The sequence below is a fragment of the Ctenopharyngodon idella genome, chromosome 11, assembly GCF_019924925.1.
Source record: "Ctenopharyngodon idella isolate HZGC_01 chromosome 11, HZGC01, whole genome shotgun sequence".
Classification (NCBI taxonomy): Eukaryota; Metazoa; Chordata; class Actinopteri; order Cypriniformes; family Xenocyprididae; genus Ctenopharyngodon; species Ctenopharyngodon idella.
In genome coordinates this window covers 4,648,292-4,675,931 of record NC_067230.1, presented here as the reverse complement: position 1 = coordinate 4,675,931, position 27,640 = coordinate 4,648,292, and the positions used below count along the sequence as shown (strand labels likewise).

General features: G+C 37.6%; 1 protein-coding gene across 7 annotated transcripts in view; it reads right to left on the bottom strand.

Annotated features, from left to right (window-relative positions):
* Positions 1 to 27,640, bottom strand: part of nlgn1 (neuroligin 1) — a 322,087-nt gene that overhangs the window by 234,413 nt on the left and 60,034 nt on the right. For 2 of the 7 annotated variants that reach the window (XM_051912619.1, XM_051912625.1), the window contains exons 1-3: positions 26,991 to 27,377; positions 8,384 to 9,212; positions 7,824 to 7,883 (exon numbers count right to left, since the gene is read on the bottom strand). In XM_051912619.1, the coding sequence (XP_051768579.1) occupies positions 7,824 to 7,883; positions 8,384 to 8,879 (556 nt within the window). In that variant the 5' untranslated portion in view covers positions 8,880 to 9,212; positions 26,991 to 27,377. Of the gene's footprint in view, positions 1 to 7,823; positions 7,884 to 8,383; positions 9,213 to 26,990; positions 27,378 to 27,640 lie in introns of those variants that run through there. The other 5 variants (XM_051912624.1, XM_051912626.1, XM_051912621.1 and 2 more) reach the window with 4 other exon arrangements.

Here is a 27,640-nt window from a genome sequence, read left to right as displayed (position 1 = left end):
CAATAATCCTCATTTAAATAATTCCTGCCCAAGGCAAGGTCTAGTTGAGTTAGTGTGTTGAAACGCACGGTTATGGTAAGGGGCGTGGCATTTCCAAAACATGCTTGAAGCAGTAGTCAAATCACAGCACACTGGTCCAGCCAACCAGTCAGAACACATTACGCTTTTGGAAGAAGGGGCTTCGTAGAGAACTAAACAGACTGGGAAGAAAGGTGCTTAAAATATGTGAAAAAAATTTGTTTTTTGAACATTCAAGCATGAAAATCTGTTCTAGCCCACCCCCAAAACAAATTAAGACTTTGTAAAAGCTGCCTTGTCCGTTCTCTTTCATTAAATCATGACTTGCAAGTAAATCTGTATTGTCAGATGAAAGACTGGTTTTCCAGACCTCTGGTCAAGGCAGTTTCAAGGGGTCATGAATTGAGAAATCAATTTTTCCTTGATCTTTTGACATACAGTATATTAGATGCCATCGTACTATAATAATATCCTGTAAGTTTCAGAACTCAAAACTTCCTTATTGGTCCAAAAACAGCTTTTATTGAAACCATGCTCAGAAAACGACTCGTCTCGGATTTTGTCACATTATTACGTCATAGTGCGACGAAAGACCACCTCTGCAGAAGAAGATCAACACCTACTTCTACATCATTGCTTCTTTAGCCCTGCTCACCGATTAGCGCATGTCATGTAGTAATAAATATGAGAGAGACACAAACACAGGATTACCCCAGCAACAAAACCATAGAGATGCCTCTGTGGATTACAAGACCTTTTGAAGTGCCAAATTGTGGAAAAACAGTCTTTGCATTGCCTTGCTTGTGATCCTAACATTAAAAAAGCTGGATGAACTCATGTCAGTAAGACACTGTTAGTTTGTTGGCTTCATTTTACTATATAAACGTTTTTAAACAAGATTGTTCGACGCAGGCTTTTCAGAGAGACTGAAAATAAAATTATGCAGAGCCAACTACATTGGATCTGACAGTAATGTCGCAACACATGTGTGAGTAACAGTGTTTTTACCATGTGTCATTATTGCTTTGTGTGATATAGATCGTTTGATATGTACTGAGTATTTATACTGTAGCGCCGCAGTCAAACTGAATAGTTGTGATAATTGTGATTTGCTGTTTTTCCTATGCTTCTGCATTAATGGGGTCAATGCGTTGGGATTATCGGATATGGAAGAAAGCATAGAGAACGCTGCAATCATAGCAGTGGGTGTTTACTTCCAAGTCTTGAATGTGGCACGCCTATCAAAACTGAATGTTCAAAATAGAGGGTCATAAACAGGATAGAAAATTGCTTATTACTTCTAAATTAGATTGTTTTTTGGTGTAAAAATCTTGATAACAATAAGTGGACCTTAGAGAACATTATAAAATTTTACATTATAAAATGCAGTTCATGACCTCTTTAAGACTGCAATAGACTATTGATTGTTTTTAGAAAACAACGTGGTAAAGGCTGAGGATGAGTGTGCGTGAGTCGGACTGAGTCAGTGATTAGATTTGGATTTTCTCTGATACAAAATGATCCAGCAGTCTGTTGTTAGTATTCATCGATCATGGTGAAACGATTCCCTCATTACTGATTCAAACTGAGACATCATCACCTACACAACATGGCCCTCATGTCACACAGGAAGTTCATACAAAAGCACAGTGAGCAGAAAATGACTCTGAAACAATGGTGAAAAGCATAACCTACAGTAATATTACTCCATCCCACACCTACACACACATTCAATATTCAAATAGACTCTGAACAAATAGATTTGTGAGTCAGGACTGCTAAAGAAAGCCTATGAAAATGCATGCTAAGGTAGAACAGGAAGACTTTTTGCACCCACCTGTATAACAGTTTTAAAACATCATGTAAAATAATGTTTTATAACATCACCTTAATAAAAATAAAAAACAAAGCTATGACATCCAAAGTACGTAAGGTAGTACAACTAGATCTCTTTTATTGAATCCAAAAGGTTTTAGTTATATTTTGCTACATATAAAGGTATTTTAAAGATTTTGAAGTGTCAAAAGGTCATTCGGTTTAACCGTCCAAAGGCCAATACAGCCACTTCATTTGTGATTAAAATATCTTAAAATGTAATAAATGTATATATATTTTTTTTATTCTGGCATGATTTTATAACATCATATATCAACAAATGACTTGTTACTAATTTGTTAATTAGTAGTGTTTGCTAACCCTTTGTTTTACAGAGATGAATGTTACCTCATTTCATGTGGTTTGTTGATCATAGACTGGTAAATTTGCTGGTAAATGCATTAATATATAAATTATATATTATTATTTCATGATAGAATACTAGCTAGTGTATGATTAATTAATCAATCAATTGTTTAATTAATCAATTAATTGATTTTACATGTGATGTACCTCATTGTAAGTCACTATAGTTAAAAGTTTTGAGAGAAATATTGAGAGAAGACAAAATGTGCTGAAATAATGTCACAACAAAATGTTCTAAGAGTCCTGAGTCCTGACTATTATTTTGTTTATACACTCAAAAAAATGATACGTTGGATTTACTTAATTTTTTTTTATGTCAACAGGTTCCACGTAATGGTTATGTTGCATTTAATTAACATTATTTATTTCGGTTAACTTAAATTTATTACATAAGGTTAACTCAATGCCATTTAGTTGAATCAGGTTAACATTCTTAATTTTGTCCAAAACCATTAAGTTTAATTATCCTAAAATTAATATCAAACAGAAATTAAAACAAGCAATCCAGTTTAAATGATTAGTTTATTTAGTGGATGCGTTCAAGAACAATTTTCACAACTTTTACAAAATCTTTACTCTGTAAAGACTCTTATTGTTAGGTGTTAGCCAGAAGATAGTTTTATTCCATCTATGGTACGCCCAAAATAATTGTTTTATTATTAAAACAACTTTAATTGTTGTTAGCAGGTCCTCAACCCAAGCACATGTTCTACACTTCACCACAATGGTAACCCCAAAACTATTAACATAACAGAAACTTTTAAATACCAACATAATAGAACAGTAAACATTAAAAATTCTCTCCATTTTCTCATGTTGCTAAAAACTGCTTAAAATAACACTTTATTTCAACATTTACTCTCCCAGATCAGCCCAACTGCAAAGCATGATGGGAAGTGAAAGCCCTGTTTGATTGAGTCCTGGTTGAGTTTACTTGATTGAAATATGCTATTTTAATATGAAAACATCAAGTTAAGTCAAAAAGTAATAGTTTCAAGTCAATTTAACATGAAGCAATTAAATTTGAACCAGAAACCTAATACAATGGTGTTGAATTAAAATAAGTTGTTTAAATAAAGTGAACAGCATCAAAAAATCATTTTTTTGAGTGTACAAAATATGCAGATTTTTTTTTATTAGTTCTCGGAGTAAATTTTGACGTGGACATTACTTGTTAGTTTTCACCAATAAGGACCTTGGTGTGGGGGCTTTTGTAACTACCCATAATACACTAGCAACGGAAACAGCAACACCCTACACTGTAAAACCGGACAGTGAAATTAATTAAATGAAATGAGTTTGTTTCACTCAAATAATAATGAAAGTTCATTGTACTTAATAGAAAAAAAGTTGCGTGAACTCAAAATTTCATTGTAGTAAGCTGAACTCAATATGATTGAGTTGAGTTGCAGCAGATTTCTAACTCCCAGTATGCTTTGCGTCAGACAGTATAAATAAATATTGAAATTAAGTGTTAGTTTGTGTGTTTTTTGCACAAGATTAACAAGGGAGACATAAGTTAGTGTTTAATGTTGTGTTATGTTGGGATTTACAGGGGGTTCTGTTATGTTAGTTTTGTAGGGTTACCATTGTGGTGAAAAGTAGAACCTGTTGTTAGGTTGAGGATGGGCTGCAAAACTTTTAAGACCATATGTACTGTATGTTGCTTGATTATATACATGCAAGTATATAATGACAGTCTCTTTGATAGATATAATAGCATGCGTTATTTGCTATCTAACATTTAACCAAGATCTGAATGTTATGTTTATGCAAATGAACTGTATGTAATTAACATTATGATGAGTTGGGCGAGGCTGAGAACTGTGGGAGCGAGGTGATGACGGTGACGTGATTGTTAATGAGAGACACCTGTGCACCACACTGACCTTGCTCTGCTTCCACAGCTCTCGGCCCCGCCCTACTTGTCACAAAAATTTTAAGTTCAACTAACTTAAAAAAAAATTAGTTAGTTTACTTAAATATTTTGAGCATTCTGAACTTATTGAGTATTACGGTGTAGCAATCACCCACAATGCCCTACCATGATAGCATCAGGATCCATACCAACAAGCACCACTCAAATTCTACAGAAAATGTAAAAATCTAGTTAATCATTCTTAAAAAGAAGAACCAAATAAAAAATGTAAGGTGTTTCCTGCAAGTATAGAACATATATAGACATCTTTATCTACAATCATGACTTTAAAAACACTATTACCAAAGCCCCAGGACTGCAATACACCATAATAATGTATATAATGAACAAAGTTCTTCCAAAACTACATTATTAGATGCAGAACTCGACATTTTTCTCAATAGACTGACTTTCAAAACATCGCATATCCCACAGAGAGAAATTTGATTTAAGTCACAGCGAGTTATAGCGAAGCCCAGGTTATTCTGATCACCGCATGTATGTATGATTCCAATCTGATTTCCTTTGAGAGTTGGACAACCCTGAACCAGAGGAATCCTGTTGCTCTGTCACACTGCGGCTCTTTCCGCCCACGCTCCACCATCTCCTGCAAGCCTCCAAAACAAGTGTGACAAACCTCTTACTTACAGACACAAACTCAGCCTCGCTTTCTCACACCTCTAACTCTACGCCCTGCCAAGATGATCAAGTTTCTCTCCGAGTTTCTGCGAGCACCACCCCCGGCCTCAATACAAACAGACGTCTCCGCTCATCTCCACCCTCGCCTCTAACCCTGGCTCCTCCGCGCGCCATTCACCCAGCCAAGACGGAGCGAATTTCAGCTCGGGTTTTACAGACCATCTCAAGGGAGGGTGCAGAAACTGAGAGGGAACAAAAAAAATATGGAAAGCGAAGCACTGGGGCTGCAAATCCATTCCTGTCTTAGCGCAAAGCAAGCATCGCACTTCCCTTAGGACTACCATCAACCATTACAAAACTGGGACAAGAAAAGAGCGAGAGAGCTTATTGACGGCAACTCAATTCTTGTGACGCAGCTAAATATCATCACACAGTGTCACACTAGAAATGAAAACCAACATTATTAAATTTTCATTAACAAAAGCCCCTGTTACAAGCTTTGAATGAATTTTTAATAGCTTACCGTGGCTTAAACTGTTGTCTTTTTATCAAGAAAGATTTTGATTTATGCGACAGTCTGCTATGCGATAAAAACCTTGAACGAAAAGGCACCGATTAAATGTTATGTCTTAACATCGTCCTTGACAGTAACATCCTTGAGTTAGTAATGCCGCTGTGTCCGTTCACGGCGTTTTAAGGTAGTTAATTACACAAAGATATCGAGACAACACTGTGCTGCTAAAAACCATTTAATGCCACTCTTATCTATCAGAAGAGTAAATGCAATTAGGCTTTCGAAATCAAAGGTTTCCATTAAAAGAATTAAACGTAGAGGTGTGAATTTCAAATCCAATTAAAGCATGAGCTAGGGGTCCAAACATGAAATCTCATCACTGCATTTCCCCCCATGAGAAAGCACAAAGCACAAATTTTCCAAAACAGCATGTGGGGAGTCTAAATGGAAATGAAATTTGTTCACAAAAAGACATATCATTGACAATTATTTCTCATAGTAAACACAATTTGAGTGAAGGATTGATCTAGGGGCATATGAACCATGTCACTAGATGTGAATCAAGTGTGATATTCATAGCAAAAGAGAAGGGCTTTTACATCATTTACCCAGAAATTCTCAATCTGAGCAAATTTCTCACTCGCGCCTCTCAAAGCCACTCCATCTAACGTAGCAATTTTATGAGAAAATGCCTCCATTATTTTTGAAAACACAAGAGACAACTGTTCTTTGCCATTCAAACAATTCCAGTTGTGATGATGGTGGGTCTTATTACACAGCATGCTGGAAACATGATTTAACTGCAAACATTAGAGATGTTACAACATTTTCTAAACATTCATGATAAACCCAGAGCAAGATGCTATCTGTGTCCTCACTGGCCTTCACCTACTAAGATGATTTGTCCTGTAGATTAACACAGATGAAAATTAGTTCCCCAGCTGGCAAGTGACTGACCATCAACATTGAAATGTGGTTAAAATAATTTCAGTCACTGGTTCAATGTTGAAACAATAATTTGAAAATCAACTGTCAAATCAACATTGAAATGTAACAAGATCGGAAAAGTACGTTGAAACAATGTCCGAATATCAATGTTGATTTGATTTGCAAAATTTAAAACAAAATTCAACAGTGATTCAACCTTCATCTGCTGTGAAAACATTTAAATGTTGGATGGGTCACCGGCTTAAAGGGATAGTTCACCCAAAAATTAAAATTCTCTCATCATTTACTCACCCTCATATCATTCCAAATGTGGTTGTGGTGGTTTTGTACCCCCTACTGACTTTCAATATACACTCTACAAAATGCTGGGTTAAAAACAACCCAAGTTGGGCAAACCCAGCGTTGGGGTTGTTTTAACCCAGCAAATGGGTTAAAGGTTTGCTCAACCGGCTCGGTAGTTTTATTTAACTCAACTATTGTTTAAAAAATTACTGTATTGCTTGCTTAAAATGAACCCACAATATGTTGGAAATTAACATTTATTATTATGTTTAATAAATGAACATTTATTAATATGTTTAATAAACGAGCATTTATTAATAAATTTATTGAATAACAATTAAAAAACATTTATTAAATGGGTTATTAATAAATGTTCACCTTTTGATAATTATTTGTTGACTATAGTAATTATGTGTCTGATTTTTAATTCCCAACCTATTTTGGGTTTATTTTAAGCCAGCCATTTAGTAATTTTTAAATAATATTGGGTTAAATAAAACTGCCCAGCACACTGGGCAAACATTTAACCCAACCGCAAACATTTAAAACAACCCAATCACTGGGTTTGTCCATTTTCAACCCAACTCAGGTTGTTTTTAACCCAGCATTTTTTAGAATGTATGTACCAAAATGTTAATTCTTCAAAATATTTGAAACATTCTGTTTTCATCAGAAGAAAGTCAGTAAAATGATGACAGATATTTATTTATTGATTGATTGATTGATTGATTTTGAACTATCCCTTTAACCACTGTATGCCAAACAGGAAGTTTTGGTGGGGAATGTATTTTATTTATACATTCATTTATTTTTTGCCATGTCAGACCAGCAGAAGATAGGAGAATGTTCTCCAGCTGGAACGTTTTATGACTGATCTTGTCGCCAGGGAGGCCGTATTAACGGGATACTTTATTTAAGGCGAGCTGTCATCAAACCCAATGTTCGGAGGGGCCAAGGTAGGGTACGTCAGGGTGGGGGAGCTAGAGACATTATCCTGATGAAGCTATGATCAATACAGCCAGTGTAAGCCAATGAAATCCAGATAGCATCTCTTTTAATTGAGATTAGACTCTGCAAGTTCAAAGTGTGCCCATCTGATTTAAGAGATGGCTCGGTCTCCCCAGTTAACTCTTCATGGTGGGAATCAATTATGGTTTCTTCTCTGACATGCGACCTCAGAGAGCCGAGATCTGGACTGGTGTTGTAGAGAGGGGGGAGATCTTCGCCTGTTCTCTTTTAGGGTTTATGTCGGTGGATACATACCTCCTTTTCTACAAATTTTCTTGCCGGGTTTTCTGGCACATTCCTTGGATATTCTTTTTACTGCAAAATGAATAGAAGACTAAAAAATAACATGGGAGTCCATTATGGACATCAGGAGCATGCAACAGCACAACTTGACTGAAAGAGGAAGAGAAGAGTTTAACAAGAAGTTGTTCTCTGACTTAAATCATCATCATCATGAATACTGCATAAAATGTTCCCCCCTTTTATGGTTCATTTTATAACATTATGGGCTGTTTAGACTAAAGTGAGTGTTTGTATAACAAGTAAAAGGGGGTGAAAGAAAACCAACCACCTAAAATGGACGTGCTGCAGCACACAGAAAGATCTGCATGTACAGGGAATGGTGGGAAGGTTAGGACACACATACAGCCGCGCTCACACGCACACTTGCACATTAAGCAGCGGCATGCATCGGCCATGCAGAGATCATGCTTCTTTTTTTTTCCCCGCTGCACTCACTACATTCTGCACGAAGGAAACTGACACAGTGAGATGACAAAGACAGGTCTGTCCGTCCTGCCCGCACATAAACTCACCATCCTCCGTTGGCACGTATATATTTAAGAATAAGCAGTCCTCGCTCTGGTCCTGTACGTAGGACGACACCACTTCAATACTGTTGGTGAACCAAACCGGCAGCATAACGTCCGGTAGCCTGCCCTCCAGCAAGGTTTGGGGACAAACGGGGCCAAACTGAGTCGCGTTACGGATATCTGACCACGAAATAGGGGGCTCAGGCGGTTGGAAGCGCCTTTCGCCTGTTGGAGGTGCTGCGTAGGGAACGCCCAGGAACTGGATGACAGGCCCCAGGATCTCATTGTTGAGTTCTTTTTTGAATCCTCGCAGTTTGCCGTAAGTCGTAGTGACAACAGGGTCCGTCTCATCCAGTTTTTGCGAGGCAGCGAGCTGGGCGTGCAGGGTTAAGCCTAATATCCAACACAAGAATGGCAGGTCCAGGCTAGCACTGAGGCCTAGCCGCGGACACATGGCCCGCCAGACGCCACCCAGGCGGTTTGGTCGTTGAAAGGGCATGCTCAATCCTCTTCACGCTAGTCCCGCTAACAGCGGCAGCACTAGTTTATATCCACTCGCACAAAAGAAATGATCAAACCCAAGATGCCAGATGTTCCAAGAGCGAATCTGTCAAAAATCTCAAAGCCTCTTTGCATGGCAAGTATTCCCACATGGATTTAAAAACGGATCCAAGCAACATCTTCATGAGAAAGCCAGCTATTCGTCAGGTCCCATCCTATTGACAACGTAGCTTTCCATCCTGGCTACGTGCGGGGCAGGGGTGGGGGAGGCATTTGCGGCAGGTTGTCCAAAGATAAATCAAGTCCGATGCAGTGGTCGGTCTATATCCTGCTGGGGAAAAAGAAAAAAAATTAGTGGTAAGGCAGATGGGAGAACGAAGCTTTATTGGCATCTGAGATCTTGTGTGACTGTTATCAAGCTAAATATTCTAGGATCACAGCTCACGGCATGACACAGCATCTATCATACAGACCCATCGAGTTAAGAGGAGTCTCGCCCAACAGCAAATCAAATACTTCTCCGATACACTTACAGGCTGAAGTGATTATATAATACAGCAGTACTTAAGACACAGTACTGAAAATCAGGGGGTAATCTTACATGTCAGAAAATGTCATAAATGGTAAAACTTTTTTTTTCAAATCGTATATTGTAACAGAAATAAATGTTACAATCTGAAGTTGCCTACTATTTTAGACAATAGCTCTTCATTCCCATTACTGCAAAGATCCAGATATATTACATCAGGAACTCAACAAAGTGTAGCGATAAAAATAAGTCAAGAGGAAACAGAATATCGAAGAGCAGCATAGCAAAACCCTACACATCCATTTAGTGCATCATCCTCACTTCCTCAACTCACCAATCTGAGACAACCTTGCAAATGTGCAAAAACTATATTTAGATCCCCCCCAGAACACAAGTCTTAATAAGGAATAGAGGTTCATTTATAACCGTGGGCGAGTCTTCCCTAGTGGACGCTGTGACGGGCGGATTCAGAACAGGCTTTTCGCTCAGCACGGTAAATGAGAAAAGCACCTCTGCTTCCACGGCTCTACAATAGGGTTTATGTTCCACTATAATGGGGCATTTGTCTTGAGTACTACTGTACCACCACACACAGCCTCCTCTGCCCACTACCCTCCAACAACTAGATCATTCATGATGACTAGCCCTGGAAGAGTAAGTAGATCCGGACTGAGTGTCACACAGCCAGACAGGGAGCAGACAAGGCTGAATGGAATTGCTGGAAATGACCTTTCTTCTAAACGCCATATAATGGCGTCCACAGAAAATGCTTAAGGAGCCTCCGTTCTATCTGATCACAATATGTGGCCCCGAGGTCTAATCTACTGTAATAAAATGGACCGATTTCAGTAATAACATTGCCATTTTGCATTTTTTTTTTAATGGTGAACCAGAAACTGCTAGTATTTTATTCAATTCAAAAGATTTTCAAATAAGCCACTGCATTGTTTTAGAGGCAGGGTCGTGACTAGAAATAGATCATGATGGTCTCCTACTTTTCCAACAACTAATAGTCAATTAGTAATTTTACAACTAGTTTATCTTAAAAATATGGGTTGCACTTTACACAAGGTGCCCTTGTTACAGTAATTATACAAAGAAGTGCTAAGGAATATTAATTATCAACATGTATTTATTATATAATTAAGTTTTGATTTAGGGTTAGTTGCTTGTAATTATGCATAATTTGCATATATAGATACAGGCACTTTTATATATATATATATATATATATATATATATATGGTTACATACTATATCACATGGTTCTTGTAAGTTGCCCTCGAGTTCAGTCTTGCAGAGAACCATGTCTAAAACAAACCCCGTTCTGCAAAACTGAATGTGTTAACTCAAGTGTTTTATTTATTCATAATTAGTCAATCTCACTTTGGCCCAGTTGACATTTCTACTCCCCTCGCTTCATATTTCAATACAAATTGCTCCTATTGACAGTAGCCTATCAATGACAGGCTTCAAAAAGATGCAAAACAGTCTGTTCCATCATATAATTAGATGAACAGATAAACACAGATGCAAGATGAGAAATCCACTGCATTGATTGTGTACTGTATTGTTAATGAGCCTATAAAATCACCAAGGAGATGTTTACAATATAGCACAGAGAGAGGGGGGGGGGAAATCGTACACCACACTACAATTCTTCATTCATTCCATGTCTGGCAGTATAATGTAATATGATGTTGGTCATCCTCGTGCTGCCAAAACAGCGCCAACCCACCAAGGAATCTGGGGAATTTGGAGGCCAGGGCAACACCGTGAACTCAATTGTTTCTCAAACCATTCCTGAACAATGTGTGCAGTGTGACAGGGTACATTATCCTGTTGAAAGAGGCCACTTCCACCAAGGAAACACCATTGTCATGAAGGGATGTACCTGGTCTGCAACAATGTTTAGGTAGGTGGCACGTGTCAAATGTACGTCCACATGAATAGCCAGACCCAGGGTTCCCCAGCAGAACACTGACCAGAGCATCACTCTCCATCCACTGGCTTGTTGCCGTGCATCCTGGTGCCATCATTCCCTAGGTAAATGCCACACAAGTAAACGGCCGCCACGTGATGTAAAAGAAAATTGAACTCATCGGACCAGGCAACCGTCTTCTAAGGCTCACATGCTTATTGTAGGTGCTTTCGACGGTGGACAGGGGTCATCACAGGCACTTTTATTGACCTGTGGCTAAGCAGCCCCATAGGCAGAAGAGTGTGATGCACAGTGTGCTGCAACATTAAAGTTTTATCATTAAAATTTTGTGTGACTCATGCCACAGTAGACCATCAGTTGGTTCGGAACAGACACGATAGCCTTTGTTGCCCTCTTGAAACGATGAGCATTGGGCACCCAACACCCTGTCGCCAGTTTCTGGTTTGTCCCTCCTTGGGCCATTGTTGGTAAATTCTCACCACTGCTGACCAGGAGCAACCCACAGGCCTCGCCAAATCAGAGTCCTTTCAATTTGGTCCTTGTCAAAGTCACTCAGATCTTTATTCCTGCCCATTTCTCCTGCATCCAACACACTGATTATAAGAACTAATTGTTTGCTTACCATCTAATATACCCAAACCTTAATATATGGCCTTGTTAGGAGATGATCAACGATATTCGCTTTACCTCTGTTGTGGCTCATCAGTATATACGTGTGTGTGTGTGTGTGTATATATATATATATATATATATATATATATATATATATATGAGAGAGAGAGAGAGCAAGCGTTTGTAATGAGATGGAGTTCGCCTCAGAAAGAAAGAAGGCCTGGGGAACTGAACTGAGAGATAGAGACATATGCGTCCTCTGAGACATTATGAATCAATCTCTGTTGGGATCTTAATACAGTGTTCCTGTGCAGACAAATAAAGAATCTACAGCACAGACACTGTAAATCTCCGTAGAATTTCCTCTTCTAAACTTTCTAATAGTGTGCATTTGCTTGTTCTCTTAAAGGTACATCTACTCATTCTGAAAGCAGTTTATAAGGTGACATCATCCTCCATCCTCCTACACCAGTTTTGATAGATATGAACAGCTACATATGCAAATTTGTCTTACTGAATACCTCTTCTGAAGTATTGAGGACACATTTATCACATGGTCAAATATAAATACAATTTGGCAAACATGTCTCACTTTAAAATATATTAGTTTATATCTTCTTCTTTCATCGCTTAGAACCTACCACAAATATCGTTTTGTGAAATATTTTGCTGTCTTTTTTTTTTTAATAAATGCCACTTTGTTTGATATTCTGTTATATAAAGCAAAAACATTCTTACATTTTTTTTCCCTGTGGGTTTGATATCTTTGTCTCAATGCTTTGCTTGTGTATTCTCTTGAAGCTTTTTTTTTTTTTCTTTTTTTTTTAAGTCTCTTTTGCCATTACTTTCTGCTTGAAGTGCTTATCTTGTAGCTCCTGCTGTGAGTTGTCCTGTTAAAGACAGAGAGCTCTTAAACCCAGGGACTGTGAATCTCAGTTACAGTTAGGGCCGGATCTAGTCATGGGCAAATGTCTGCCTTGCCCACCCAATCAGAATTTACGCACAGATCATGTTATTCTGTTAATTTGGCCATTGTTTTAAAACAATCTTAGACTGTGAGAATCTCAGACTGTGTGTTAAGAAGTTTGATGAAGGGCTGTAAGAATGCCCCAACCAATGAAAAAATAGCACCAGAAAATGCAGTTTTTTCATTTATTAGCTGAAAGTAACAGCGCAGCGCATTATACACATAATATATACAGGTGCATCTCAATAAATTAGAATATCATGAAAAAGTTACTTTTTTAATTAAATTACAGAAAGAAAAAAAAAAAGAAAAAAACTTTCATTATATTCTAATTTATTGAGATGCACTTGTATATATTATGTGTATAATGCGCTTTGCCGTTACTTTCAGCTAACTTTCAGTATCTCAAATTATTAGAATATTTAATTTCAAGTTCTATTAAATTACCATTCTCAGGGTATAAATACTGCGTTTAGGTCAGTAATCCCAACAGCAGTCATGGGGAAGTCTGCTGACTTGACAGTTGTCCAGAAGACGATCATCAAGACCCTCTACAATGAGGGTAAGCCACAGAGGGTCATTGCTGAAAGAGCTGGCTGTTCGCAGAGTGCTGTGCCAAAGCGTATTCATGGAAAGTTGACTGGAAGGAAAAAGTGTGGTAGGAAAAGGTGTACAAGTGAAAGGAATGACCGCAGGCTTGAGAAGATTGTCAGGCGAAGCCGATTTAAGAACTTAGGAGAGCTTCAAAAGGAGTGGACTGAAGCTGGAGTCAGTGCATCAAGAGCCACCGCACACAGACGTCTTCAGGAAATGGGCTACAACTGTCACATTCCACGTACCAAGCCACTTCTGAACCAAAGACAACGTCAGAAGCGTCTTACCTGGGCTAAGGAGAAAAAGAACTGGACTGTTGCTCAGTGGTCCAAAGTCCTCTTTTCAGATGAAAGTAAATTTTGCATTTTATTTGGAAATCAAGGTCCCAGAGTCTGGAGGAAGAGTGGAGAGGCACAGAAACTATGTTGCTTGAAGTCCAGTGTGAAGTTTCCACAGTCAGTGATGATTTGGGCTGCCATGTCATCTGCTGGTGTTGGTCCACTGTGTTTTCTGATGTCCACAGTCAACGCAGCTATCTACCAGGAAATTTTAGAGCACTTCATGCTTCCTTCTGCTGACAAGCTTAATGGAGATGCTGATTTCATTTTCCAGCAGGACTTGGCACCTGCCCACACTGCCAAAGATACCAAAAGCTGGTTCAATGACCATGGTGTTACTGTGCTTGACTGGCCATCAAACTCACCAGACCTGAACCCCATAGAGAATCTATGGGGTATTGTCAAGAGGAAGATGAGAGACACCAGACCCAACAATGCAGATGAGCTGAAGGCCACTTTCAAAGAAACCTGGGCTTCCATACCACCTCAGCAGTGCCACAGACTGATCGTCTCCATGCCACGCCGAATTGAGGCAGTAATTAAAGCAAAAGGAGCCCCTACCAAGTATTGAGTACATATACAGTAAATGAACATACTTTCCAGAAGGCCAACAATTCACTAAAAATTTTTTTATTGGTCTTATGAAGTATTCTAATTTTTTGAGATAGTGAATTGGTAGGTTTTTGTTAAATGTGAGCCAACATCATCACAATTAAAAGAACCGAAGACTTAAAGTACTTCAGTCTGTGTGCACTGAATTTATTTAATACACGAGTTCCACAATTTGAGTTGAATTACTGAAATAAATGAACTTTTCCATGACATTTTAATTTATTGAGATGCACCTGTATATGTGTGCGTGAATATACATTTTTATAGCTCTGATTTTAAAGTGCATTTGGTCGCAACTAAAATGGGTCATATCATGAGCACTTGAAATGCGATAGAAAACCTCGCTCATTTAAAGGATTAGTTCACTTTAAAATGAAAATTAACGCAAGATTTACTCACCCTCAAGCCATGCTAAGTGTATATGACTTTCTTCTTTCTGATGCACACAATCAGAGTAATATTAATAAATATCCTGACACATCCAGGCTTTATACTGGCAGTGAATGGGACTAAAGATTATGAAGCTCAAGAAAATGCATCTATTCATCATAAACGTACTCCACACAGCTCCAGGGGGTAAAAAAAGGCCTTCTGAAGCAAAGTGAAGCATTTGTGTAATAAAAATATCCATATTTAACAAGTTATAAAGTAAAATATCTAGCTTCCATCAGACCACCTTCCATATTCAACTTATGAAGAAAGTGTATCTCCTCTCGCAGTTCAAAAAGCTTACACTACGTCCTACTATGTGACGTCAGTTACGCTTTTTTCGTAAGTTGAATACGGAAGGCGGTCTGACAAAAGCTAGATATTTTTATAACTTGTTAAATATAGATATTTTTTAGGGGTTAGGAAAGAGGTTTTAAAATAAGGAAGTTTTGTTTGTTATTTTGGCCTAGTCAGCTCCTGAATCACAAGTTCCAAATTTAAAGTCAATAAATTTATCAATGTTCAATTTCACTACATTTCAAAGAGTCTTTCATGTTGCACCCTTTCCCTTAGACGGGGCGTAACATGAAATTAGGGGGCTCATCCGGGATTTGGACCTCTCGCATGAAGAACAGATGACAGAAATCCTACGTTCAGTGAAGAATATTCTCAGCTTTCTTATTCTCAACTTCCAACATACTGGCATCTGAGAATAATGGAGCAAGGTTCTCGATTACAAAGGTGGTTCGAAGTGGAAAACAAATGGCTGATTATTTTAGCAAATGCCGTCAGAAGTTGTGAACACAGGCCAGAACAGTGAGTTACTGCAGCAGTCGGTCAAATCTGCGGCCATTTCATCAGCGTTTGCTTAAGGCCTGCACAAGCTCACACTCACCTTAATGATCTCATCTCAACCGCAATAAGACTTTGGGAGAAATTTATAGGCCGAAGTTTATATGATTATGTGTGGATATGCTTAGCTTGCAGATCAGAATGGTGGCACTGGTGAGTTTGGGGAATCTAGGGTCTGACTGAGGAGACCCTGAGTTTATTAGAACTGCCATCAAAGACTCACTAAAAATTAACCATCATTTGCATGACGGAGTAATCCATCATATCATCAGTCCAGTCAGTAACGACACTCACACATCACTTAGAAGTGGTACAACAAAGTGACAGTTGACATCAGGTCTTTTTTCAACACTCACACACTGAATATGGTGTGCAAAAAAAAAAAGGAATCTTACATAATTAATTAAAAATATGCAAAGCTTAAAGGAATAATTCATCCAAAAATGAAAATTCTGTCATTATTTACTCACACTCGTGTAGCTCCAAACCCATATGCTGTTTGTTCTTTGAAACACTTTTCTCTCTCTCTCTCTCTTTTTTTAAAGTGTCTTTACAATGATCATCTTCACTTTAATTTTTTAGGCTTCTTATCTGAAGTGAAAAAGAATATTTTGATATTTTGAGGAGTGCTGGTAACTAAACATGTTTGATTACCACTAACGTCCATTGTTTATGGACAAAATAAATAAAGTAATTTCTCAAACTGTCTTTTTTTATACTTGACCAAAAAAAAAAAAAAAAAAGTCACAAAAGTTTGGAATGAATTATGCCTTTAATCAATGATACTTTGATAAAATTGACCTTAAAACAGTTAATCTCAAACACACATTTTATAAATTTCATTTTAAAATACTGCAAAATCCTCCAATGTCTGAGCGCTATCTTGTGAGAGTCACCATAGGTGCCCTTTGTAGGTGGTAACACTATTAAGATTCTTAAAAACCATGAATGTGTATGTTCTACATAAACAAAATACAGGTTTAGAACGACATGGGGTGAGTTAATAATGAATTTTCATTTTTGAGTGAACTATTGCTCTAAGATTCTGATGAGAAATGCACATTAGAGTCGTGTGCAATGAGAACACGTCCATCTCACGGGACTGCAGACAGCTGCATGTGAAGACGCGATGACAGAAAGCAGATGCAGATGTGAAACGAGCAGAAATGAGAGTGGAAGTACTTCTTGTCTTCAAATGACAATGTGTAAGCAGACGTCAATTGTAAAAAAAGAAAGAGATATAGACTGCTGCAGCAGAGCTGATCTTACTCATGTGGACTGCTTTTCGACCACTTAGTCATGAGAATATTTTAAAGCTATTCTGTGAGACTCACGCAAACGTACATATATGCAGACGCTCTCACAAAAACATACACAGTTACGCATGACTCATTCCCAGCACCTGCAAGAGCGAATGCCGGGAGAAATGCTGAGGTGTATGACCACCACTGGGCCTTTGCATTATTCATAACAAAAATAAAGCTAGAGGGTGACCGTGATTTCAACAAGTACAACGTGTTCCTGGATCAACATCTTTGTTGATCCTGAAACAACATTCCAATCAACCAATCAGATTTGAGGGACAAGTTTACAGTTTATGTCAAGTTTAGGCTTACAACCAGGGTTAGGTGCTTCTACATCATTGTTATTCACCTATCTTTTCCTTCTGATTTTAAGGATAAGTTATGAGTTGGGTTAGGTTCATGAGAAGGGATAGAGACTAAATTTTCAGACAGAACAAAAACAAAATACAAAATATGCTGATCCAGAAACATGTCTTACTTGGCAAAATCAGAGTGACCAGAGCTAAAGGTATATCTGCACGCCAAACACAAATATACTCACTCACTTCATATACAAACATGCGTACCCATCCGCTCTAAAGTCCATATATATAATTAAGAAGTAGACTTTGATGTTGTTCAGGCAGTTCTAAACAAGAGGTTTGTTCCGAGATAAGGACGTTCAGGGCATATCCAGTACCGGTTATCACCACCAGGTGCATTCTAGGTAGAAATGGAGTTCAACTTGCTGTGATACCATGTGACCGTGAAGGGGTTCCAAAAACTGTGCAAACTAAAAACATAGTAGGAAATGGTTAGTTCACGGTATGGCTACATCTCATGATATTATTACAGTTTAAAATAAATGTTCTATTTTTATATATTTCAAAATGCAAAATGCACATGATCCTTCAGAAGTCATTCTAATATGCTGATTTGGTGCTCAAGAAACATTTTGTATTATTATCAATGTTGTAAACAGTTGCTGCTTTTAATATTTTTGTGGAAACCGTTATTTTCAAAATACTTTGATGAATAGAAAGTTCAAAAGAACAGCATCTATTTGAAAAAGAAATATCTATTTCTATTTGAAATATCTTACTGACCTCAAATGTTTGAACAGTAGTGTAATATATTTTATAAAATGGTTAGTTCCTGTCCTTGATTCTGATTGGTCAATAGCTGTTTTATTCACAATAAAACACGGCTATGACCGATTCACCCAACGGTTCTGTGTATCACTACACAACACACTTAGCAACCACTCTTAGCAATGTAAACTGTTTGTTCTCAATTGATATTGTTCATTGAAGCTTACTGTATTATGTAGAAGAGTATCGTGAGAAAGAGATTGAGTGAGCGAGTTTATTACCTGCATTCAGATTTAGCATTCAGATTTTTACATAAGTCCTATGTTCATAATGAAATATCTGTTTAAATGTCGGATGTATTTTCTTGTCCTTTTAACAGTTAAGGGGTTTTCCCATGACTGACAGCATTAGTCAAAGCATTTGTCAGTTGCGTCTTGTTCCGTGTTCACAACAATTCAGTCTTTTCAATGTAAAAGTCTTCACTACTGACTGACACACTCATAAAGACAGTCTTTGCCGCCATCTAATGGCGTGATAATTCTGTTGCTGTTCACGGTCAGGGACTATTTTTTCTGGCGGAAGGAAGGCTTTTATTGAAAGTTTACATCATGAAAGTTGCATTGATACATATTTTTGGCTTTAATATTTGTATTGTGTGGTAATCGTTTTATAACAGCAATAAGGTACTCGAGCCTAGTGCTGTGTCGTGAATAAGTCACGGCTGAAGGGTGTTATTAGGCACGACGCAATGCTTCAGCCATGACTTATTCACGATACAGCACTAGCCTCGAGTACCTTATTGCTTACATATACATAATTGTGTAGAAGTGTTGAATTAGCAATGGTGATATAAGCAAAAATTTATTTAATATAATTTACATAAAATATTTTTTTTAGATTTTCGGTCGATAAAGATATTACAATGTACAAATTTATTTAAAAGTGACAAAAAATATCCTTTTGAAACAACAGATTACTATTACATATTTATATAAAATTTTCCACGCTTTAAAAAAGGTTTACGTTTGTAAAGTCATGTTTGCAGATATTAACATTCGCCATGCTGTGATATCTGCTGTGCAAGTTCTCCAGTTTACCACTTTGATGTATGAAAACCACAAAAGATCTGTCTCTGAGCAAACGGCTCCTCCCACATGCACTTTTGCACGGGCATCAAGACTGTGAATCTGAATGCTGCACGTGTGAGATTAACAGATGAAATATGCCGATTGCATAATATTAATACAGAAGATGACCTGCTTTCTATGACGTTCTCTAAGCTACATTAACAGGTCCTGTAAACCCTCCCTATACAGTACAACCTAGTCAACCTAGAAGATTCAATTACACTCGTTGTTATCAAAGTAATAATTGGAGATTTATTAGGAAGGTAGCGAAATTACAAAGCCTGTAAACATGGATGTGAAAACCAACTGTATATTTATCGTTCTTAATATGAGTGTCGAATGCAGGCTTTAAAAAGCAATCTGCAAAACCCATAAAGTATTTGACAGATTCAGCCTGATTATTGCATGTGGGACATTTAGGTCTTCATCCCACAGAAATGTCACATTAGCCTCTGGTCAATGAGCATGTGGCAAAGATAAACATCAAAAAGCATCCTGCATTCAAGCCATGTGGGGGATAAAAAAAAAACAGATCCAACCTTGACCTAACCTGAACCCAATTCTGAATTTTAACAAAGACTACAATGAAACGAAGACAATTAATAGCAACACATACAGTATCTGTGTAAATGCAGTCTTCACAAAAGGTTTGTTCTTGAATTTGGCAAGCGTTTCACAGCCTACGTTGAATCTTTTGTCTGGAGCGAGTGTGAAGAGTAGACAGGTGTCCAAGTGTAAACACCGGCTTCAGCTGGCAGAGATGGAGGAAGGGCTTGAGGGGAGGGAGAGGACACACGGCTGCCTACCTATCACACCTTTAGAACGACAAGGCGCCCATCGATCCACACCGTCCTCACACTCCACTGCCGATGGAGAGGTGGGAAGTGGAATTTTGACTGCTATAACGACAGGGGGTGGGAGCCAATTGCTTTCCAGAACTGTGTTCTTCTCTGGAACAAACGCACCAGTCCATTTAGACAGTTTAACTTCGTCTGGCACTTTCTGCACTCAGAACACTCTGTGCTTGACTTCCACTGCCTTCAAGAGAATGTCTTTCTCACAGGAAAAAAAAAGTCATAATCCTAAGGGACCATAAAAATGGCGGCCAGTTTGCGCACAAACAGACGGAGAAAGGTCAAGGCTCTTGGACAACGCAGAACTAACCACAGGAGAACAGAAGAACACTTCAGCCATGATGAAAGCTGCATTTCCAATGGATCAAACCAAGTGCGTTCCGAAAAGGGGATCAGAGGGAGACATAGCAACCCATTGTGCCTCATAATAACTGCCATAAGCCCATAAGTGAAACAACGTCATGAACAGAACATTGCTAATGGATCTTCTCAGGATCAAGGTTTTTGAGAGTCTGTTACATGTAGTGCACTTTCAACAGTCTTAAAACAAAAAGAACATTTTGTTTCTTGACAAACATCATAATTGTGGCCATTATGGCTGCACAATTAATCAAATTTCTAATTGCGATTACAATTAGGATGCCACAATTTCGTAATCGTTCAAAGGCGCAATTACAAAAAAAATCCACTTACATTATTCTGCGTGCTTAAGAGGTTTTTTTTGGAACATGTTTTCTGAGAGGCAAATCAGGACTACTTCAGAGCGTAAAAGGTCTGACCCAGCACAAAAATAACTACCAGTGCCATAAGTGTATGCTGATTGGTCGAATGCACGCGAAACACCAGAAACCGCCATTTGTAAAAAGCTGTGTGCACAGCCTATACATTTACTCCATGAACCAACTCTACAAACATGGAAAACAGCGATAGTTGGACCTCTCAACCTTCCGAGAAGAGAATCCAGCGTGACTTTGAGCGGACCAAGCGAAACATGATTATGTATTTCTGCTCAGCTAGCGACATTGGGCATCAACCACACGGCATGGCAAACACTAATACCTTTTCATATAATGTCTACTTTCTTTAACAGTTCTCATCTAATAACGCTTTAGACACGAGTCACAGGGCTGTTAAACAGATCGTAAACTAATGAAGACAGAGAATGCGAGCACTCTGTGCTCAGGTTCTGGCTGAGCTGTTCTCAGCACCTTCAAAATAAAAGTCACAACAACAAGTGCAGTTTACGTCACTTCAGAGTTCCTACTGGCGGTGCGAATGCAACCAGGAAAATGGCCCGTATGTTTTTTGTTTTTATTTAAAGAAACCAAACCAATGTACAGTTGACATTTGAGGCTTAATGCTACAGAAAAGCAATAAAAACATTTCAGGAAGAGTGTTTTCAGCTTGTTAGATATATATATATATAAAATTTTACATGTGTATATATAATATATATATATATATATATATATATATATATATATACACACACACATCTCATATCTGACGACGCATACGCATCTATAATATGGTTTGTAGAAAATAAATAAAACAGACAGACAGAGTTAGGCATGTGTACAGCACGCAAATACTGAGGTCTCCTTCAAGTCTTGTGCTTGAACGGACAAATTCACACAAAATTATGTCAACATGCCTGTCTTGGCGAGTATCCAAGCAAGCATAGTCGGTTATGTCTTAAGTGAACTTATACACTCGAGAAAGAACACATGTGTTCACTATCAGTGTACTGATCCCTGTATTATGTCTTAAAGAGACAGCAGCCCTTGCATTCCTGCTGTCTGAATGTGTTTTTAATGTTAATTAAACAACAAAAGACAAGGAAATCACTCATTGCTCATGGCTGAATAGTAACTTAATAATTAATAATGATTGATCTTTATTTAATTTATACAGTGAAGATTACAAGCAATGTTGTTTTACATTTTATTAGCTACTTTATTCAATTTCTGTGCCTGAAAACTGGATACATGAAAAACCTGAAAAGCTTTATTTATTTGTATGTTTGCTTTACTGTATTTATTTGTGCTGTTTGATTATTTGTTCATATTTTCTGTATTTTTATTTGACAATAGTAATTTTTTACCTGAACATAGCACATACCAAACCGTACCGAAACCGTGAGCCTAAAACCATGATACAAACCGAACCGTGAGTAATCTGAACCGTTGCACCCTTAATTATATATATATATATATATATATATATATATATACACACACACACACACACACATATATATATATATATATATATGACATGCAGTTGCTTTAAACAATGGTATAAAGCTATTTAAAACATCATTCAATGTAAATTGTGATAATAATCATAATTAATAATCACAATTACAATTTCAAGGGAATAATCGACAATTATGATTTTTGTCATAATTGTGCAGCCCTAGTGGCCATTAATGGGTTAGTTCCCGCCAAAATTTAAATTATGTCAATTACTCGTCTCATGTTGTTCCAAACCCATAAGACTTTGCTCATCTTCAAAACACAAATAAAATATATTTTTAATGAAAATTAAGAGATTCTTTGAGAACAAACCTCATTAGTTCTTGTTTGACGGGTAAGAAACAATGAGGTTCATCAAGAAGGTTCAATCTCATGCGTCACACAAGCATGTCTAGGCTACCATTTAGTATGCAAATAAAAGCCTAATTTAAATGTGTTCACCATATAAACAACGCAATCATGTCTCTTCAGAAGGCTTGGATTAAACCTCTCAATTCATATGGCTTATTTTCACAATGTCTTTATAAACTTTTTGAAGTGTCAAAGTTTTGGTGAAATTGACTTTCAATGGAGAGACAGATTTCTTCTAAAAATATCTTCATTTGTGTTTCCAAGATGAACGAAAGTCTTATGGATTTGGATTGACATGAGAATCAATTTATCTCTTTATCACTCTTAAGACTTTAACGTGTCAACCATCTGATGGAAGATATGTCATCTGAAACAATAGTACAGCCATTTTTGACTAATTATTTGAGCGCAGACACATCAAATTATCAGATCGGTGGCGCTACACAAGTTTACATCAATACAACATTGGAAAGATGAACGGTATTGTGACGAAGGATCAAGGCACGAGGGAATGATGAAAGGTGAACAGGCTGTAGCGGGCCTAATGCCTTCCTCATCAAATGCACGGCAAATCCTGAACCTGACAGCACAGATATGTGAAACACACAGCACTGCGTATTCTTCAAAGGGCAACCATTGTCGTTTCCCTCTAGCTTGCTGCGAACAGCGATGTCAGCTATGTCTAAATGATTACAGCAAAATAATCGTTTTCTAGAGGTAGAAAAAACAAAACAAGCACGAAGACAGTCAAACAAAGGCATTCGTCTACACAATAAAGCAGAGTAAAGAGACAGCGGGTGCCATGCTCCACTCAGGATGTATGCAGGGAGACAAATCACATCGCCTTAATCACATTTAATGGCCCACGATTTGTGAATTAATATTCTATGTGCGCCAGTGTGGTTGAGAGTTCAGCAGGATTTGGAACACATCATTGTTGAATAAGATGGTCTGAAGAGTCAAATATTGACTCCAGACTTTTTAACTACCAAATTAAAGGTGCATTAAGTATGGTTTTAAAAAATTATATTCACACAGATGTAATTGATATAGTAGAAAAACGATTTTTACAGGCATATTGGTCTCCTATTTATGTGTCCTACCAAATGTGTCCAATAATAGGGAAGTTACAGAGATAAAGTTAGAAATATTCAGCTGGTCATGTGATCTTACCATGAAAAATAGACTGGAAATTGGTTTAAAACAAATATTTATCAATATTTACATAATCTTTATTGGTTTATTGATATTGAGACCACACATTAATGCTATATGTTGAGTATTTAAGAATACCACTAATAAATCTTTACTTCAATGAATTTTAGTTATAAATCACGACTGATATACCTGTTCAAGACCCCCTTATTATTTATTGTATTACATAATTTATGACTTAGAGATGTTACATAAATGCTGTGTAGATTACAGTATTATCATCATGAAGGTGGACCACCACCCTTATGTGGAATATGATGTGTTTTTTTTCCTCTAAAGACTCTTATATAGTCTTCATCTCATACGAGTATACATTCTTTAACGTCTGTCATACATACTGTTGAGGTTTAATTGATTTACTTAGTGCACCTTTAAAGGTAAAGAACAAAAACTGACCAAAAACACAACAGTGTGACCAGACAATGTCGTCATGTTATCTGCCACATACAATCTTGCTGCATCTCTCTTTAAAGATAGAGAGTTTTCACAGTGGTGGTGGCTTTTGTCCAAACAACTAGGCATACAGCAGCAATTATGATATTCCCTGAAAAGATACTATTCAGTCTCAGATGATTATAAACCTCAGAGAGAAATCACAGTGTTATAATAGCAGACCTTCAATATACATCTGTAGATACATAATGTATACTGTAAGAAATTCAATCTGACAGTTCACATCAAGATCACGACTCAATATTACTTTCAGAACATAAATCAACACAACTCCCATTTGGCCATGGTAAAATGTAGGAATATTACAGAGACGACCACTCAGCATCCAAACACACACAAACACACACTCATATCCCTTTCCCCTTTATGCTTTCAAACAGTGACGTATACGCTCTGCCTGCTGATTATGAAGTAATCCTCATATCACATAATGAAGAGCATCAATGAAGGCAGAACAAAGCCCTGGTAATTAATCACCATGTAACCGACAAAGGTTTAATGTCAACTCAGTAAATGGAAAGACTTTCCAACCAATCACAGAGTAAACTTTTGGGTGACACCACTAAGTATCCTGACAGCAACTAAGCTTAAAGGACTTAAAGACATTTGCCATCTTTATGCTGCTATGGCAGCACATCTGCATATACACCTCGGGAAGAAAAAAAAAAAAAAAAAAAAAAAAAAGCATTTACATACTATTTTAAGACACCATTATTCAGAAAACACATTTTCAGAAATGTGTAAAAAAAAAAAAAAAAATATGCATATACAAACATGAAATAAGTAGAAATATAAAATAGGCTAATAAATCTGACAAAATATAAGCTTTCTTATGAGATCAGAAAAGTTTTAGGCTGCACTGATGGTGCATTTCATTTACACAATCAAAGCAGCATCAGGACAGCATATTTTACTTTGCCTTGTATTTGGCATTGCGGCTTTACACAGAATTTGGAGCAAAGGGATAAGAAAAAACTTTTTTGAGGATGGCGGAGTACATAAAACGTGTTCGTGTGAAGGCACAAATGGGCCTTGGGGGCGGTTGTCTTCATTTATCAGAAGCCACGAAGCAACATTAGCAGGAAGAGTCAAAGCCTCCATTATTTATGGACTGGCTCCCTCCCCTGTACACATTTGGTACCTGGTCTTCAGACAGGCAGGAGAAACACACAAAAGCTTCCACAACACGGTTAGTTTTCTGACAAAATGACTATGTATGGCAATATGGACTACCTTTATTATAAGACATTTATTTCACTGAGGCGATATTTTAACATATTTGAATACGTAAACGACGTCTTTACCTCGAAATATGTTTAGCTAAATTAAACTGACCAAAATGCCCCGACAACTGACAAGTTTTACGTGAAGTATTCTACTGGTCGAAAAAAAAAAAAGAGCTAAATTTGACGCTGGGGTGTCATGAAATCATTTCTAACGTTTAAGGAATATTTCACTTCGACGAAACGAAAATCATTTAAAGCATTTTATTCACCTTTGCGTTGTTCCAAACTCGTATGACTTTCTTCCGTAGAACAGAAAAGACGTTTATCTGAATGACAGATTCAGTCACCATTCACTTTCATTGCATGCAGAAAAGACGCAGTGAAAGTGAATGGCGACTCATTCTGACTGACATTTCCCGTTTCACAGAAGAAAGTAAGTCATACGCATTTGGTACAACAGGATTGAGAGTAAATAATGACATTTTTAATTTTTAAGTGAGCTATTTAAAATACAGAAAGGTTTCAAAAAGCGCTCGAACTTAAAACACATCTCGTCCAAAAAGCCCAACAACAGCAAACATCTAAGCGTCGAATTTTCTGCCGTTTATACAAACGCAGTCGTGTCGACCATGAATGGCAAGTTTGCTTGATCATCACGCCGGCATTTCTATCATTACGCCATGAGATCTGCACAAGTTGCCCACCAAATCACCCCTCTAACCTCGACCGTACAGTATTAATGCACAATGATATCCAAAAAAAGCCATTCCATCACTCAGTATGATATGCATCGAATAAAAAAATCCCAAAACAGGCGATGCACGCGCACACTTGCGTTTCCATACAAAATCGCGACGTCAAAGCCGTCTGAGTCAGAGGTTCCTTCAAGACCTCATTATCAGTCAATTAATATGAGCTCGACTAATTTGTCGGATTAATTATAATTAAGGGAGGTAAAATGAGAATCACCTTAATCAAAACAGAATAATTCCCATACAAGTTGACGGGTGAGCACTACACTTTAAATACATCTGACTCTTGCCAATGGATCTTTAAGGGTTGCAGATTGTATTAAAATCCTTATTTAAGTTACAGCACGTCACAATCCCAGTTAATTCCTTTCTGATGATCACGGTTTATGAACACTATAAGTTAACTAGATGCTGAAAGCTCATTTTCTGTATAATTTCACATTTAGAGCAGTTTTATTTGAGTCCTAAAATCCTACAATCCAGCCAAATGCACAAGTTTCCCTTTCTCTTCCATGTTAGAACATTTATATTTTCAATTATATAATAAACAAAACACGACAGTCTCGTTTACAAACAAACAACGCAAGAAGCTCGCGAGATAGATAAAATGATCCACATAATTACCATGTAGCTCTATTTCCAATACTCTTTGCCATTTCCTACATTTCCAGAGTGCGTCTCCCACTAATGAAGGCAGGAGGAGGGAAAAATACAATCCAAACGAAGGGAAAGCTCAAGCAAGAAACATTTGTGACAGCGACATGATTCGGTCCAACTATTTTGCAGAGTAAAACAGCATATGATTTCCCTAATGCAGTTTTAAGACTGATGTTAATCCACAATCCGTCGTCTCATCAGAAAAAAACACATCCCGGTGCAGTCTTTAGGTGTCGCAATGAAGGTAAAAGACTAGAGAGGGGTTTTTTTACCCTCGTTCCTCACGATTGTGGGTTCGCGGGTTGATAAAATGCCGATATCTCCACTTGCCCTCAGTACGGGAGAGGAACTGAATGTGAGCGCCTCAAAAGTGGAGCAAAGACGCCCCTTGCGGCAGGTAAAGGAACTGCAACGCTCTTACTCGAGATATTTTTAAAGGGACATTAAAAATCTTTCCCAAGTGCATCTGTTTTAAAACACATAACGGCATTTCGGTCACATAGGTTGTGTTTTTTATCTAATCTGATAAAGAATGCTGACATTGAGATGCTTAGGTGGAATATCTATTTGAAGATGACACTGCCTGATAACTAGCAGAGACCAGGGAGTGTTGTAAT